The 18,721-nt window shown below is 42.9% G+C and overlaps 1 protein-coding gene across 1 annotated transcript in view; it reads left to right on the forward strand.

The window, feature by feature from the left end:
- adgb (androglobin) overlaps positions 1 to 18,721 on the forward strand; it is a 344,259-nt gene that overhangs the window by 73,891 nt on the left and 251,647 nt on the right. The window contains exon 2 of the mRNA XM_060831153.1: positions 6,584 to 6,752. Within this exon, the coding sequence (XP_060687136.1) occupies positions 6,584 to 6,752 (169 nt within the window). The remainder of the gene's footprint in view (positions 1 to 6,583; positions 6,753 to 18,721) is intronic.

The raw sequence follows: 18,721 nt of genomic DNA on the forward strand, positions 1-18,721 counted from the left end.
GGAAGTCCTAAAATGCTTTATAGTCAATGAAATACTTTAAAGTGTAGTAATTGTTGTAATTTAGAAAAAAATTGCAGCCAAATTGTGCACAGCAAACAATAGTGACCATGTAATCTATTTTTGTAATATTAATTGAGAAATAAATATTGGCCAGGACACCTGGAGTAACTGCTATTCTTCAAAGTAATGCCATAGAATCTTTTACATGTGCTTGAGTGTGCAGTTGGAGCTTTAGCTTAAAGACACATCTGAAAGGCAGCACCACAGTGATGCATTCCTTCTACACTGCACTGGACTGTCAGCTTGATTATTGTGAACACCCACAATCGTGTGACTCAGAGACATGGCTGATATACATAAGCAGGAGTAGGTCTTCTTCATTATTCAATAAGATCATGGCTGATCTTTTTTGTGGCCTCAGTTCCATTTATCTGTCCTCTCACCATAACCCTTAATTCCTTTATTGTTCAAAAGAAATCTATCTTAGTCTTAAAAACATTTACTGAAGTAGCATCAATTACTTCACTGAGCAGGGAATTCCTTGGATTCACAATCCTCTGGGGGAAGAAGTTCCTTGTCAATTCAGTCCTAAATCTGTTCCCCCTAATTTTGAGGCTATGCCTTCTTGTCCTAGTTTCACCTGCCAGTGGAAACATTCTCTCTACGTCTATCTTATCTATTCCCCTCATAATTTTATATATTTCTCTAAGATCCATCCTCATTCTTCTAAATTGCAATGAATATAATGCCAATCAACTCAGTTTCTCCCCATAAGCCAAGCTCCTTAACTCCGGAATCAACCTAATGAACCTCCTCTCTACCCCCTCTAGTGCCAGTACATCCTTTCTCAAGTAATGAGACCAAAACTGCATGCAGGACTCCAGGTGTGGTCTCACCGGCACCCTATACAGCTACAACATAACTTCCCTGCTTTTAAACTCAATGCCTTTAGCAATGAAGGACAAAATTTCATTTGCTTTCCAAATTACCTGTTGTACTTACAGACCAATCTTCTGTAATTCATGCCCAAGGACACCCAAGTTGCTCTGCACAGCCGCATGCTGCAACTTTTTACCATTCAAGTAATGGTCCTTTTTACTGTTATTCTTACTAAAGTGGATGTCTTCACATTTATTAACATTGTATTCCATCTGCCAGACCTTTGCCCACTCACTTGAAGTGTCTAAGTTCCTCTGCAAAGTTTCACAGTCCTCTGCGCACTTTGCTTTGCTACTCAGTGTCATCTGTAAACTTTGACAAATGACACATTGTCCCCAACTCCAAATCGTGTTTGTAAATTGTGTATAATTGTGATCCCTACACTGATCCCTGAGGCACACCACTATTTACTGATTCTCAGCCAGAATAGCACTCATTTATCCCCACTCTTTGCTTCTTGTTAGTCAACCAATCCTCTATCCATGCTAATACTTTACCCATAATGCCATGCATCTTTATACGTGGCACAAAATCTTATCAAACACTTTTTGAAAATTCAAATTACTACAAGCAATGATACCTTCTTGTCCATGTGACAATAAAGGCTATTCTAGACAATGCAGGGATTATGCCCAAAATGTTGAGTCTCCTGCTCCTCAGATGCTGCTGAATTGTTGTGTTTTTCCAGCACCATACTCTCGATTCTGATCTTCAGCATTTGCAGTCCTCACTTTCTCCTTGATTCAAACCTGGACATGAATTTCAGAAGTGATGCGAGAGTGAGTGCCCTCAACATCAAGGCCACATTTAACTGAACATGGCATCAAGAAGCCGTAGTAAAACTGAAGTTAATGGGAATTAGGGGGACAAGTTGGTTGGAGTCATTGTGGGACGAAGGAAAATGGTTGTGGTCATTGGAAGTCAATCATCTCGGTTCCTAGGCATCACTACAATTGTTCTTCAGGTCACTGTCCTTGGCCCAACCAACTTAGCTGCTTTCAGTGACCTTCTCTTCGACATGAAGTCAGAAGTGGGGATGTTCACTGATGATTACACAGTGTTTAACATTCCTCAGACTGTATGTTCAAATGCAACAAGAGTTGTATAATATCCAGTTTGTGAGCTGACAGTGGCCAGTAACATTCATTCCACACAATTCTCAGACAATGACTACCTCCAAATGGCAAGAATATAATCATTGCCTCTTGACATCCAACAAAACTACCATTGTTGAATCTCCCACCGTCAATGTCCAAGGGGTTTGCTTTGATCAGAAACTAAACTGGACAAGCTATATAAATAGTATAAGAGTAGGCCAGGGACTAGGAATCTTGTAGCGGATGACTTGCCTCCTGACTCTCAAAGCCTGTTACCATCAACAAAATCACAAGTCAAAAATGTGATGGAACTTTCTGCTCTTGCCTGTATGAGTGCACTTCCAGCAATACTCAAGAAGCTTAAAATAATACAAAGAAGCCCACTTGATAGACATCCACAAATATGCAGCACTGACACACAGCAGCAGCAGTGTGTCCCATCCATAAGTCATACTGCAGAAATTCATCAAGGCTCCTCAGCCAATAACTTCTAACAGTCAACCCCTAAATTCTAGAAGGGCAAGGGCAGCAGATACATGGGAACACTACAATCGGCAAACTCCCTTTCAAGACATTCACCAGTGTCACTTGGAAATATACAATAGTTCTCAAACTGCCCTTGGGTCAATATCCTGGAACTCTCTCCCTAAAAGCAGTTGTGGAATAATTACACCAATGTACTGTAATGGGTCAAGATGGCAGCTCATCATCACCTTCTCGAGAATGGTCAACACATGCTGCCAGTAAGTGATGCCCGCATTCCATGAATGCATATTTAAAAACATATAATAACTGTGTCCATTTCTGATATTCAGAAGTACAATTACAGAACCTGAAAACATTAAATGAGAAAGACTGTTTACCTTATTAATTCTTATCAGTATTACTTTTGTAAGCAGAGGAAGAGAGTGATAGTATCAAACCAGTCAGAAGTGAGGTCAGGAATAACCTTCTGTGCAGAGCTTGTGCCCCAGATCCATCTCGGGTTATTTTGAATCAAATAGTGCATTTCCAGCATCTTTTTCACATTTTACCAGCCTCAGGTCAAGGAAATGAATTTCCCTGAGGCATTTTGCCACTGTACAATTATGATCGATCACAGCAAGAGATACTTAACAAATGTAAAATATTTCAATTTTACTGTTCTCCCATTTGGTAACTGGTTTTAATGAAAATAAAGAGCAAGTCCTAGTTCTGTCAAGAAAAATAACCTATATGGTGCAAGGCATTTTGAGTTTGTGATACATGGCGTGAAATACAACCACAAATTTGTGTAATGAGTACAGTATCTGAGGGATTGCAGATGGTTGGGAGGATGTATGTGGGTAGAGGTGATTGTATTAATTGGTATGTGCATGAGTAGATAATTACAATTAACTCTTATATTTATGCAGAAAATGAGTGATTATTTTAAGCTGTTTTGTTCCCTTTACATGACAGCTTGTCAACTGCCCCAAGTATCAATGGGGCAGTGTCACCAGTTTCTGTGGTGACTTGTACCTGATTCATCAAATTATTGCTGTTTGTGTAGCTGTACAACTGCAAACTGAATTACTGTGAGCATTTTGCTCATGATATTTTGAGCTATGCAGAGAGGATAACACAATTGGAGTTTTAAGTGGTGTAAGGTATTTATGTTCTTCAAGAAATTAATATAACTTAAGGATCAAATACCTAAAAGGATAATTTTATTCTCAGTCGGAAGTCAATGCACATGGATCCTATGTGCATAAGAGTTGGAAATCCTGATAAATTTTAACTGTCAAGTTTTTAATTATTCCTTTTGATCAACAGCTCATCTATTTCAGCAACACCTTACATTTATGTAACTGCTTTAATGTTGTAAACCATCTCATGGCACTTCACAGAAGCATAACCAGATTAAAATTGACATTGAGTTCCAAACAACCTGAGCAAGAGTGACTAAAACCTTAGCCAAAGAGTTGGCTTCAAGGTGCATCTTATTGGTGGAGAGGAAGAGACGTAAGGGAATTTTCTAATTTAGGGCCTATTTGGCAGAAAGCACACTCACCATGGTGGGGTAAAGGGAGGGTGAGATGAGCAAGAGGTCAGAATCAAAGAGCCAGAGGAATCCTGGCTGGCTGGCTGTAGGATTGTGAACATTTTAATCAAAGATTGCAAGTATATTGTGTCTTGCACAATCTCAGGATGTCCCAACATGTTCTTTTGATATGTATTCACTGTTAGAATGTTAATTAATGCTTAGCAAGCTTCCAAAAACAGCAATGTGATAATGCCCGGTGATCTGCTTTATGATGTTTGCAGAAAGAGTTCCTGTCTTCCTCGAAATGGTTCTACAGGATCTTTTCCATCCACCTGAAAGTAAACACAAGATGGTTGCAGCTATTAATAGATAAGGAGCAGAGGCTCACACCAAGGAAGTTGACTGAGGATTGGTGGAAAGGTTTATCCATCTTGTTCACCTGTCACAGTATCCCTGAGTGCCATCAGATTCATTGAGCATTTTTCTGAGGGAATCTCCTAAGGGTGCCAGTTTGAAGATGGGACTCAATCTGATACTGTTGTGAATAATCCCACTCAGGAACAATCTACTCTCCTTTGTTTCATAATGTTTTGAAGACATTCTAGGTTTGTAACTTAGACCATAAAAGATAGGACCAGAATTAGGCCATTCGGCCCAGGGAGTCTGCTCTGCTGTTCGATCATGATCGATATGTTTCTCAATCCCAATCTCCTCCCTTCTCCCTGTAACCCTTAATCCTCTTACCAATTAAGAATCTGTCTATTTCTGTCTTAAATACCTCCAAACTCTTGAACTCCACAACCCTCTATGGCAATGAGTCCTACAGATTAACTACCTTTTGACTGAAGAAATTCCTCCTTATCTCAGTTCTTAAAGGTCATTTCTTCACTCTGAGGCTGTGCCCTCAGTTCCTAGTCCCTCCTACTGGTGGAAACATCTTTATCCAGACCTCTCAATATTCTCAAGTTTTATTCCGATCCCCTCCCATCATTCTAAACTCCATTAAGTACAGACCAAGAGTCCTTAACCACTCCTCATATGGCAAGGTCTTCATCCCCAGGATAATTCTTGTAAACCTCATCCAGACCCTTCCAAAGCCAGTGCATCCTTCCTCAGATTCAGGGTCTAAAAATGTTCACAATACTCAAATACGATCTGACCAGAGCCTTATACAGCCTCAGCAGTATATTTCTGCTCTTGTATTCTAGCCCTTTTGAATGCTAAAATTGCATGTGCCTTCCTAATTGCCAATTGAACCTTATTGTTAACCTTACGAGAAACATGAACAAGGACTCCAAAGTCCCTTTGTGCTTCAGATTTCCAAAGCTTTCTCGTGTTTAGAAAATAGCCTATGTCTTTATTCTGTTGACCAAAGAGCATTACCTCACACTTTCACACATTGTATTCCGTCTGCCACTTCTTTGCCCATTCTCTCAGCCTGTCCACGAACTTCTGCAGCCTCTCAAATTCTATTACCTGCCCCTCCATCTATCTTTCTGTCTTTTGCAAACTTAGCAACAATGTCCTCAGTTCCCTCATCCAGATCATTAATGTATAACTTGAATAATTATGATCCCAACTTGGATACTTGCAGAACTTCACCAATCACCAGCTCCCATTCTGAAAAAGACCCCTTTATGCCCACTGTCTACTTTCTGCCAATCAGCCAATCCTGTATTCTATGCCAGTACCTTACTCTTAGCACCAAGGCTCTTATTTAGCAACTTCCTGTGTGGCCCCTTTTCATAGGCCTTCTGGAAATCTAAATAGATCACATTCACTGGCTCTCCTTTGTCTGACTTGCTCATTACCTCCTCAAAGGATTTTAACATTTGTCAGGCATGACCTCACCTTGATTAAGCTGTGCTGACTCAGCTCTATTTTACCATTGCACTTCCAAGTATCGCCATCTAATCCTTAATAATATGTTCTAAAATCATACCAAAGACCAAGGTCAGGCTAACCGGCCTCTACTTTCCTGTCTTCTGCCTCCCTCTTTTCTTAAAAAGAGGTGTTAACATGCCATTTTCCAGCTAGGAAGGGAAGCGTAGTACAGCAGAAATAATATAGAGGATTCAGTCCAAGGCAACCTTGTCATCACTGAACTAATGGGTACATTTAATGGCTCAAAGACTTAGAATGCCTTATCATGTCTCAATTTATGATTTCAACAACCTGTGAGATTTTGGCACTTGTGTTTATCTGGGCAGGTATCTCGACTGCAACTGATTTAACTTGCAGAAAGAAATAAGGAGAGGGACTCAAAAATTACCTTCTCAAAACTTGTTTGAACTGTCAACAGTTTTACATTTACAACACTTTATCTTACAACAAGCATAAAAAATTTGACTATTAAAATTCATACAGTGTTCTTTAAGAACCCGAGTAGTCCTTTATTTCATGAATGTTTATGTCTGTAGCATTTGTTCCTCTTCTTAATAACTGACTGTATTTATTGAGGTTGACTTTCCAGAAATACTTGAGAAGTTATGATTTTAACGTCATCCATCTTGACCTGTGCTCATCTCTTGTTTTTCTTCAGTACTACTTCATTTGTTCTGAGCTGTGGAGGTACAGGAGGAATTACTGAATCCAGAAAAAGTCGATATCCTCTCTGGCCGGAGTGGAATGAAGCAGATGTGAATGCTGAGAAATGGGACTTAGCCAAACCAATTAAAGAAAAGGACAAAGCTGTAAAAAGTCCAAGTCTGGTCAGTTAATCAGTTACACCAGTATGTTTTGTTAAAAAAAACTTCATGATTTGCCTTTTACTGATCTTTTAACATCTGACTCTTATTACATGTGTTGTATACCCATATACAGCTCATTAGTTATCCTTAGATATAGGTGATTTGGGCATGTCAGCAATTGAACATGTCCATTTTGAAACTTCTAATAGTCAACCCATTTGTTGCTGCAGGCTTTTCCTTGATTCAAGAATGAAGCCTACTTAAGGTAGGTCTTCTGCTATGGATCTTCATGTGCTCAAGCAAACTGATTTTCAACCCAGAGATTTTTGGGCATTTGGTGTCAATGGTGATGGGATCTGGAGTGCGGGATTTTCTCCCTTTTCATTCTCACTCTGCCACTGCTGTCCCTCATCATCAAGACATGACCTTGCAAATTGATGGATAAGTTTTTGCTGTTTTGAATGATTGGTAACAAGCTCCACCCAGTCATTATCAATGTTGTCAGGCTTATAGGGGAGCTTGAATGCTTTTGGAGCATTTTCTTTGTCTTCCTCTGAAATGTTAACCATTTGAGAGTTGAATTAATACTGTCACCAAAGGGTAGTTGATCTTTGAGGTAAATAGCCACTGTCAGGTAGATTGTAAATGATAAAGGGTTTTCACACAGCTTTGTTTGACCCTTGTGTAGATTTTGAAGGTGTTGTTTTAGAGCTCCCAATCAAGGCAGCTGCAGTGTTTTTATTATTTAGCAATTGCAGAATTGAGATGAAGTTCCTTGGACTTTTGGAATGCAATCCACGTAACCTCATGTGAGTGAAATACTTAATCACTGAATCAAATACTTTGGTCGGGTCATTGAAGGTAGTCAAGAGTTCCTGTTATTGTTATCAGTCTTCTTGTCTGTCAAGAAAGACTGTGTTGGAGGCTTGTCAGGTGGGCTGAAAGCCATATTGTGTCTCTGGGATGACTTTCTGTGCGGCAGGATGTTTGTGTTAAGGAGATTGTCTGTTAAGGTTTTCTTTGTGATTGACAAGAGTTAAATACCTTGATGGTTACCACACAATGATTTACTTCTCTTCGTAAAGGTAATTATAATTGTTGCATTCCTGAAGTTGATGTGAGGAAGATCTTTATCCTTTCAAATCTGTAAGATGAGTGCATGAAGTTCTGATGTGAGCAAATGTCTATCATCTTTGAAGACTGTACAATTAGAGCCAAGACTTTGTTGTTTTTCATTGATTGATTGCTTGTTGCATGACCCAATGACTTCTTACCAAAGGGAGTTGGATATAGCTTGGAGAATATCAGCTGGCACTGTGAATCAACCAGGTTCATGGTTGTTGAGTTTTTGGAAATGTTCTTCCTACCATTGCTAGGTGGTGTTCCTGTCTTTAAGAAGCAAAACATAATTCTGTGAGTGAAAGGGATTTCATAGAGGTGACTGAGAGGTGAGCACTACTGCATCTCCCAGGTCACTCATGCCCTACTTGGCGAAAGCTGGGTACAATCTGCAAATCCAAGCACAGGTCTCACAGGCACATAGGGCAGTGTGTTTCACTTCTGCAAGATATCCTCAGGGTCAGGGCACCAGTGATTGCTTCTACTTGGTTCAGTAATGTACCCACTGAGTGCCAGTAAAATTTTCTCATTGGTCAATTGATCTGTGACCGCACAAAAGAATTTCTTGCCTGTGTACCTTAATTTTCATGCCTAGTGCCACCGGCTCATCATCCTCTGTCAATCCAGGCTGCCATGGCTGAAGCCCTCCCACCCTAAAAGAAAACACTGAATAATTTGTATGAAACTAGGGTTATCACTTGAAGAAATGGCTACCCAGTCCTTTACAAGACCCAAGACCAGAGTTCCCCTGCTTGGACAAGCCAGGTGGTACCCTACAGCACACTCCTACACATCTCAGACATCGTAGAGCCCTGCTGAACTCTCCATAGCATGGTGTAGACTTTAGGAAGGGTCCCCTTGTAAAATATGACAGTTCTTGCTCATGTGTCTCTGCTTCTGATGGTTGCCTTGGTGCTGCCAGGATCTGTCCATTCAACTTCATTTTAGAACCTTTGGGACACAAAGAAACAAAAACTAGCATGAAACTTCTAAATGCAGTTTTAATATGCTGCCAGATAGGATGAAGTGCTCTCAATCTGCCTACTTTTAAGACTGCAAAATCTATCTAATTTTTCCATCAAGAATGCCCTTGGCAGGAGCATGGTGAGGGGCTGAAAATTTCCATAGCTCCCTAATCCATGCAAATATCAAATGAGACACTTCTCCCCCCATTAGCACCATTACCTTTTCTTCCAAGGATAAGAGATAAGGCACGCCTCGTCCCTATTACCAATGCTATTGGCTAATTGACATATCAGCTCTGACATATTCTAAATATTGCATTGGCTCTGAGTCTTAAAGGTAGACTGGCAGGAGGTTGGAAGAACACAGCAAGCCAGACAGCATCAGGAGATGGAGAAGTTGATGTTTCGGGGAGCAGTAGTTAACCTGAGCACAAGTTCCTCCATGTTCAGGAGCAACTTCCATCCTTGAGCTCTGCAAATGGTGTGCCTGCAGTGATTGAGTTCCTAGGGGCCTGGCTTAAGACATAGCACTCACTTCACTAGAAAAGTAAAGGAAATTGATTCTTTTCTGCTCTGACCCAAGTCTCTCCTCACCACATTTGTCTGCTTTTTTTTATTTCAAAAATATACTTTATTCATAAAATACTTTGATGGTCTGTACAGTTGGACATGCCATACATATGTAAACATTCCATTTCTTTGCATACCGAAACAGAGTAATCATTCCTATTTACAGGTCGGTACGATTACATTTTTAGCTGAGACGTCAGCAGAGCCTAAATGACTGCGCGGGCACCTAGTTCTTCTTTAGGCAGGCAGGCGTTACACGGTGGTCTTTCCCCATTGCGCCTTGGCGACAGCTGTCCCAAGCTTCAATGCGTCCCTCAACACGTAGTCCTGGACCTTGGAATGTGCCAGTCTGCAGCACTCAGTCAGGGTCAACTCCTTCAGCTGGAAGATCAACAGGTTTCGGACCGCCCAGAGAGCGTCCTTCACCGAGTTGATGCCAGGCACAGTTGATGTTCGTCTCGGTGTGCGTCCCAGGGAACAGGCCATAGAACACGAGTCACGTGTCACGGCGCTGCTCGGGATGAACCTTGACAAACACCACTGCATTCCTCTCCAGACTTCTACTGTGTAGGCACATTCCAGAAAGAGGTGTGTGACAGTCTCGTCACCCCCGCAGCCGCTTCGAGGGCAGCGTGCAGTGCGGGAGAGAGTCCAGGCGTGCATAAAGGATCTCACAGACAGAGCCCTTCTCACCACCAGTCAAGCCAAATCTTGGTGCTTGTTGGAAAGCTCTGGCGATGAGGCATTCTGCCAGTCTGCTCAGGGAACCGCTCGATAGGATCCGCCCTCTCCTTTTCCCGAAGGGTCTCAAGCACACTACGTGCTGACCACTTCCTAATGGACTTGTGGTCAAAGGTGTTTTTCTTCATAAACCTCTCCATGAAGGACAGGTGATACAGAACAATCCAACTACTCGGAAAGTTCCGCAGCAGCGAGGCCAGGCCTATCCTTCGCAACACCGGGGACAGGTAGAACCTCAGTATGTAGTGACACCTGGTGTTTGCGTACCAGGGATCCACGCACAGCTTGATGCAGCCACACACAAAGGTGGCCATCAGGGTGAGGGTGGCATTGGGTGTATTTTTGCCCCCGTTGCCCAGATCTTTGTACAGCGAATCCTTTCGGACCCGGTCCATCTTTGACCTCCATATAAACTGGAAGATGGCCCGGGTGACTGCAGCGGCACAGGTTCTGGGAATAGGCCAGATGTGTGCCACATATAACAGCAATGACAGTGCCTCACACCTGATGACCAGGTTTTTTCCCATGATGGAGAGCGACTGTAGCTTCCATCTGCCCAGTTTCTGCCTCACTTTGCTGATACGCTCCTCCCAAGACTTGGCGCATGCCCCAGACCCCCGAATCAAATACCTAGCCCCTTCAGGTGATCGGTCCTGACGGTGAAGGGGATCGAGGATTGGTCGGCCCAGTTCCCAAAGAGCATGGCCTCGCTCTTGCCTCGGTTTACCTTGGCCCCCGAGGCCCATTCGAACTGGTCACATATGCACATGAGTCTGTGCACAGACAGCGGATGTGAGCAGAAAACAGCGACGTCATCCATGTACAGGGTGGCCTTAACCTGCAGGCCCCCGCTGCCAGGAATAGTCGCCCCTCTCAGGCTCGCATCCTTCCTGATGGACTCGGCAAATGGCTCTATGCAGCACACAAACAAGGCAGGAGAGAGAGGGCAGCCCTGCCTGACTCCACATCTGACTGGAAAGCTTTCTGATTCCCACCCATTGATTGAGACTGCACTGACAATGTTGGTGTAGAGCAGTCTGATCCAATTGCAGATTCCCTCCCCAAAGCCCATTTTGGAGAGAACGTCTCTCATATATGTGTGTGATATCCTGTCAAAGGTTTTCTCCTGGTCCAGGCTGATCAGGCAGGTATCTAACCCTCTGTCCTGCACGTAGGCGATCGTAGCCCTGAGGAGTGCGAGACTCTCAGCAATCTTCCTGCCCGGTACAGCACAGGTTTGGTCAGGGTGAATCACCGACCCCAGAGCAGACCTGACCCGGTTAGCGATTACCTTTGACAGAATTTTGTAATCCGCATTCAACAGTGAGATTAGTCTCCAATTTTTGAGTTCCTCCCTCTCCTCCTTCCGCTTGTAGATGAGGGTGATGGTGCCTTTTCTCATGGATTCACTCATGGTACCTGCCCGAAGCATACTGACATACACCTCCAGCAGGTCCTGGCCAATCAAGTCCCACAGAGCGGAATAGAGCTCGACCGGTAAGCCATCGCTTCTGGGAGTTTTATTCTTTTCGGAGGACTCGAGGGCCTTGGTCAGCTCGTCCAGAGATAGTGGCTGGTCCAGCCTCTCGCATGTTCTGTCGTGTAAGACCTTCGTGAGAGAGGACAGGAACGACTGGGAGGCCGCGCTGTCGGTCGGCTTCGCGTCATACAGACTGGCATAGAAGGATTTACTGATCCTCATGATGTCAGCCTGAGATGACGTTATGGAGCCATCTTTTTCCTTCAGGCTGCTGAGCACGGAGTTCTCTTTATGCACATTCTGGAAGAAGAAACGTGAGCACGTATTGTCCTGCTCCACTGAGCGGACCCTGGACCAGAAGACTATCTTGGAGGCCTCCAAGGCAAAGAGCGAGGCTTGCTGGCCCTTCACCACCTTGAGGTCCTCCGTGACATCGACCCCCATCGTCTGCAGCAGGAGCAGGTTCTGCATACTTTCCTGGAGCTGGACAGTTTTCCCTGCCCCTCTCTCGCCTCCTGAACACCTTTGAGGATAAAGAACCTCTTGATGTTCCCTTTTACTGTTTCCCACCAGTCTGCTGGGGACTCAAAGAGGGGCTTCACGGTTCTCCAACCTGTGTAGTCCCTCGAGCTCCTCAATGCTTCCCGGGGTCAACAGCTTTGTGTTCAGTTTCCATGTTCCCTTACCAGCCCACTGCTTGTCCTGTAGGTGACAGTCGGCCAGCAGGAGGCAGTGGTCAGAGAAGAACACCAGCTTGAAGTCGGTGGATCTGACCGAGAGCGTTCGGGACACAAACAGGTAATCTATCCTTGAGCGGATAGACCCATCTGTCCGTGACCACATTTATCTGCTAATGATCTCATCAACCTCTAGCCAGATAAGCTTGGGTGGGACGGTCACCTTCTCCTGCTATCCTCTGAAAGGAGGCACTTCTTTGTCACCCTTACTTCCTCAAGGTGTGTGTTAGCTGTATGCCTGGTGCCATCCCTCTGCCTTTTCTCTCGAATCACTTCTACTTTAATTCATTTAATAAAGTGACTGAACAATAACAGCCAGTAATGTGTAATCAAGTGCCACTTACTCAATCCTGCCTCCATTCCGACCACCAAGGCTACCATTTGGCCACTCTATCCACCCTCCAGGGAATTAGCAGACTATCTCCATGAACATTTGAGGTCTGTAACTATATCCTCCAAAGATGGAGCCATTACCTAGAAATGATGCAAATAATATGCAAAAAACTTTTTCACTCAGTAAGTAGTTAGGGTATGGAATGCATTGCCTGAAAATGTGATTGAGGCATGTTCAGTTGAGGCAATAACTCATTGAGGCTTCATCAATTTCACCTCAAACTGGACAAAGATTTGTGCATTAGAACAGTATGAAGGCCAGACTTGATTGCATATCTCCATTGTTTGATTGTTACTGTGTCAAAATGCTGAACTTCTTTCCCTGACAGCACTGAGTGTATCATTTTTTGAGTAACTTTACCACACAAAGTGAAGCAGTTGAAGAAGGCGGCTTATGATCGTCTGTTAAAATGTAGCTAAGGAGGGACAATAAATGTTATTTGTGAAAGTCACATCTGAGAATAGTTATTTAAATAATGTATTTGTTAAAGAAAATCTTTCTGTGTACGGATTAGAAAGTTTGTTACTTTGTGCTCTTTTAAATGAAATTAGTTTTGGTCAAGGAATTAATTCTGATCATAATAAATAACTTCATTAAATTCTCTATATATGATACCAACATTCTCTTGCCCAAACAGAAGACATTTTCTTTTATTTGTTCATGTAATTCCTGCTATGACAAGATCTGAAGTCTTGTCCCTAGAATTTTGTGGATTAATAGACCAGTGAAATTATGACTATGCCACTGCCTCCCCCAAGTGTATGACAACATGCTAGAGATTAAAACTATAGAACAAATTCATTGAAGCAGTTATGGAGATGAAAATCTATAAATTACAATTGATATAGTTTCTAAAATTTGCAAAATTAAAGTCAATTATTGACCCAGATTTTCATGCCTCTGTCTGTGACAAAACAGATAGGATGTGGGGCTGGGGGTCAGCTAAAGTGGGCATGGGATTTATAGTCCCATTCCCATTTTTGCCATTCTACTCATTCACTGATTAAGGATGCATGCATGATTTCTAAAAGGAATAACTCTATCAGAGACCTGTTTCCACAACTACAGAGAGCACTTGACTTTGTTTGATTGACATCTTTATGTGATTCAAATAAGTTATGTTTCTGTGATTTCTATTGTCAATGGTTGTTTACAAAACATTAGGTGGTGAGAGGTGGCTACAACTTTTGTTATTGCTATCTTAAAGGTTTGTTTGATGGACACTTTTACAGCATCATAAGAACATAATTTTCTTCTGAAGATTATGAATGAATGTTTTTGTTTTCTAAACAGTTTCACACTTACCAGTTTTACTGTAAGGTACATTGGTTCTGGCAAATTAATATGGAAGGCCCTGTGAATTTGCAGCATGTGGGCGTCATTGGGATGTATGAATTGACACTGAATTTGCATGAGAAGTGTGTGGGAGAACTGGAGCAGTAAGTGTTAGAGTGCTTAAAATGCATCCAAACAACTGGGAAGAAGTACCAGAGTATGGAGGCAGTCTTTTAGGTAGGCCATACAAATTCTTGACCACTAATGTAACTGCCCCTGTTCTGCTTTCAAGTATGGCTGGCCCAACTGTATCCTGCATCTGCTCTCACTTTCTCCCAAAGCAAAAATTGCAACATTTTTGTGAACCTTTTCACTCAGATGGGAACAGTAAGATTGGAAATTTCTGAACTTGAGCTACCTGTCAGTTGCAACAAGTTGGGTCCATGTCTTTGAAGATTTGCAAAAGATCATTTTAATTTCATGTACGTTAGTCATGGGATGTGAGCATGACTGCTAGACTGGTATGTTTTGGCCATCCTTAATTAAGTCAACCACATTGCTGTAAGTCTACAGTCACTTGCAGCTGAAAATGTGTTGCTGGAAAAGCGCAGCAGGTCAGGCAGCATCCAAGGAACAGGAAATTCGACATTTCTGATGAAGGGCTTATGCCCGAAACGTCGAATTTCCTGTTCCTTGGATGCTGCCTGACCTGCTGCGCTTTTCCAGCAACACATTTTCAGCTCTGATACTCCAGCATCTGCAGACCTCACTTTCTTCCCTACAGTCACTTGTAGGTTAGGCCTTCACATAAGGACACTAGTGAACCAGCTGAGTTTTCTCTACAATTGCCAGGAGTTTCACAGTCACCATCAGATTTTCAATTTCAGATTGAATTTTGCCACCATGGCAGGTGGTGGAATTTGAACCCAGGTCTCTGTATTAGTTTAGCAATTAAACCCCAAGGCTATCATTTTGCCAATGGATTAGGTTATCTCGAGAATGGTTTTGTTGCATGACGACTATCAAAAATCACGTTTCAAGATGTAATTTTATCAAAGTCAGTACATACGCAGCATTATTGTGATTCATTAAAACCTCAGGAAATAGTTAATTCAGAAAGGATACATTTAACCGTGATGAAGACGAGTCAGTGTCTTCCAAAAAAGAGGTAACTACAATACCAAAAAAATCACATACAGAAACAGAGGTTGCTGGAAAAGCTCAGCCGGTCTGGCAGCATCTGTGAAGAGAAATTAAAATTAATGTTTTGGGTCCAGTGGTCCATCTGAGAACTGATGGTAGCTAGGAAAATGCCTGTTTATGTGTAGAAGACAAGTTAGGTGGGGAGATAAGGAGTAAACGTTTGGTAGGGTTAGACCCCAAAGTGAGAGAAAAACATTTAGACAGACAAAGGAGTCAATAACAATCTGGCTGGGAGGATGAATAACTGTTAATGGAGACTGTTAGTGGCAAACAATAGGTAGTGTGTAATGGCAGACTATGTGATAGCAAGGTCTGGTGTGTGTGTGGTAGGGGGCTAAGACATGAAGGAGTTCAGGCCCTAAAATTATTGAACTCGATATTGAGTCTGGAGGGATTGCATGCCTATGATAAAGAGAAGGCAGTTGGAGCCTGCAAACTGGAAATTTCAATACTGGCGTAAAGTGTCAGAGGAATCACGAATGTATATGGTCAGGCAGTGGACCAGGGGAGAAAAGATTGAGTCAAGAGATAAAGAGATTAGATTACTTACAGTGTGAAAACAGGCCCTTCGGCCCAACAAGTCCACACCGACCCGCCGAAGCGCAACCCACCCATACCCCCACATTTGCCCCTTAGCTAACACTACGGGCAATTTAGCATGGCCAATTCACCTGACCCGCACGTCGTTGGATGGTGGGAGGAAACCGGAGCACCCGGAGTAAACCCACGCAGACACGGGGAGAACGTGCAAACTCCACACAGTCAGTCGCCTGAGGTGGGAACTGAACCCGGGTCTCTGGCGCTGTGAGGCAGCAGTGCTAACCACTGTGCCACCGTGCCGCCTATGGTGTGTGGCACGGTGTGGGGCAGGAGCAGCTGAAACAATGGGTCTGCCTGGGCAGTCCTGTTTGTGGATTTTTCAGAAGGAGGTAGAAGTGAGCTGTGTGGGGCTAGGGGACTATCAGCTTGGAGGCAGTTGGGGGGGGAGATTGCCAGATAGAATGACGTCAGTGACTATCATTGATGCAGTGACCTGGTGTGCCATGGTGGGGTCATGGTCCAGAGGAAGATAGGAGGAGGTATCTGAGAGCTGGTGCTCAGCCTCTTCAACTAGAGGTAAATATGCCAGATGACAACAGCACCACCTTTATCTGCAGGCTTAATAACAAAGTCAGAGTTGAATTTAAGCACACAAAGTGCAGTCAGTTTGGAGGGAGATAGGTTGGATTTGGTGAGGCTGGGAGAGAAATTCAGTGACCAATGTCACATTGACACACACACGCAATCTGCCATAATATGGTGCCTATTGTTAGCTACTAGCAGTCTCCATTAACAGCTATTCGCCCTCACAGCCAAATCGTTATTGATTCCTTTGTCTGTCCAACTGTTTTCTCTCTTAGGCCATTGTTTCCCACAGAAGAGATCGATCAAGTCAGATTTGGTACTGGTACCTAGTTTCATAAATCACTCAACCAGATTTTCAGACTGAGAGGAGGCAGAAGGAAAGGGGGCAAGGCTATGTAAACGTCTCTATAATTGGAAAGAAATATTCCTATCAATTGTTAACTTTCCCCTCCCCAACCCTATCTTTTGTATATAAACTGACATTATCCAAGCTACCTATCAGTTCTAAGGAAGGGTCACTGCACCCGAAACATTAATTTTGATTTCACTTCACAGATGCTGCCAGGCCTGCTGAACTTTTCCAGCAACCTTTGTTTCTGTTTCTGATTTAGAGCATCTGTAGTTCTTTTGATTTCACAAAATCACCTGCTGTTTTCAGGTATGAAAAGTGAAGTTCTAAACCCACTTGTGATTTTCATTTTACTATGTTTAGAATATGTATTTCTGTTAGGAAGGTAGAGGATCAGAAGGTTTCTCATTTCAAAAGCATTATTAAATTTACTCACAACAAATGAGCTACATTGAGATCACTTCCACTTTCTGAACCCACCAGTACAGTTGAATCATCCATTTCTTTCCAATTATAGAGACGTTTACATAACCTTGCCCCCTTTCCTCCTGCCTCCTCTCAGTCTGAAAATCTGGTTGAGTGATTTATGAAACTAGGTACCAAATCTGACTTGATCGATCTCTTCTGTGGGAGACAATGGCCTAAGGGAATATTGCTGGACTATTAATCCAGAAACTCAGCCAATGTTCTAGGGATCCAGATTCAAATCCAGTCATGTCAGATGGTGGAACTTGAATTCCATAAATATCTGGAATTAAGTGCCTAATGATGACTATGAAACTACTGCCAATTGTTGGGAAAAGCCCATTTATGGAAGGAAATCTACCATCCTCACTTTTTCTGGTCTATACGTGATTTCATATCCACAGCAATATGGTCAATTCTCAACTGCCCTCTGAAATGCCACTCGGTTGCATCAATCTTGAAAGAGTTTCAAAAAAATAAATGAAACCAGAGAGACCATCCAGCATCAACCTCAGTACTGGAAAAGACAACGGCAGAAGCAGCTCTGTCAACCCTGCCAAATCTGGGGGCTACTGCCAAAAAATGGGACAGCTGTTTCACAGACTAGTCAACCAACAGCCTGACACAGTAGTACTCATGGAATCATACTCAACAGACATTGTTGCAAACATCATCATGACCATACTTGGATATGTCCTGTCCCACTGGCAGGACAGGCACAGAAGAGCTGGTGGCACAGTGATATACAGTCGAAAGGGAGTTGTTCTTGGAGTCCTCAACATGGACTTTGAATCCCATGAAGTCTAATGGTGTCCGTTTAAACGTGGGTGAAAGAAGTTCCCGCTGGTTACTATGAACCATTCTCCCTCAGCTGATGAATTTGTTCTCCTCCATGTTGAATAACACTTGAAGGGAGCGCTGAGGATGGCAAGATTACAGAATGTATTCTGGGTGGGGTATTTCAATGTCCACCACTGAGTGGCTTGGCAGAAGCATGACTGATCAAGTAGTCAGGACCTGTAGGACATAGTTGCAAGACTGAGGTAACCAACAAGAAGGAAAAATGTGAATCAAAAATAGAAATTGCTGGAGAAACTCAGCATAAGTGGCAGCATCTGTGGAGACTGAGCAGAGTTAATATTTTAAGTCCAGTGGCTCTGCTTCAAAACTGAGGAAATAGCATTCTTGACCTGATCCTCACCAATCTGCCCGCTGCATCTGTCCATTGCATTATTGGTAAGAATGTATGTCTGTGCATGGAACCACACAAGCTGGATGAGATCCGAAATGAGTATTTTGCATTAGTATTCAACATGGAGAAAGAAATGGGAGCTAGAGAACTTGGAAGTAAATACTGGTGTCTTGAAAAAAATTCCACATTACAGAAGAGGAGGTGCTGGTGATCGTAAAATGCATAACGGTAGATAAATACCTCAGACCTGATCAAAAATGTATCCCAGGACATTGTGGGAAGTTAAGGAAGAAATTGCGGGGCACCTAGCGGAAATATTTGTATTAGCGTGACCACTGTTAGGTGCCAGAGGGTGGCTACTGTTGTGCCCTTATT

Source organism: Hemiscyllium ocellatum, chromosome 10 (genome assembly GCF_020745735.1).
Source record: "Hemiscyllium ocellatum isolate sHemOce1 chromosome 10, sHemOce1.pat.X.cur, whole genome shotgun sequence".
In the NCBI taxonomy this organism is placed as follows: domain Eukaryota; kingdom Metazoa; phylum Chordata; class Chondrichthyes; order Orectolobiformes; family Hemiscylliidae; genus Hemiscyllium; species Hemiscyllium ocellatum.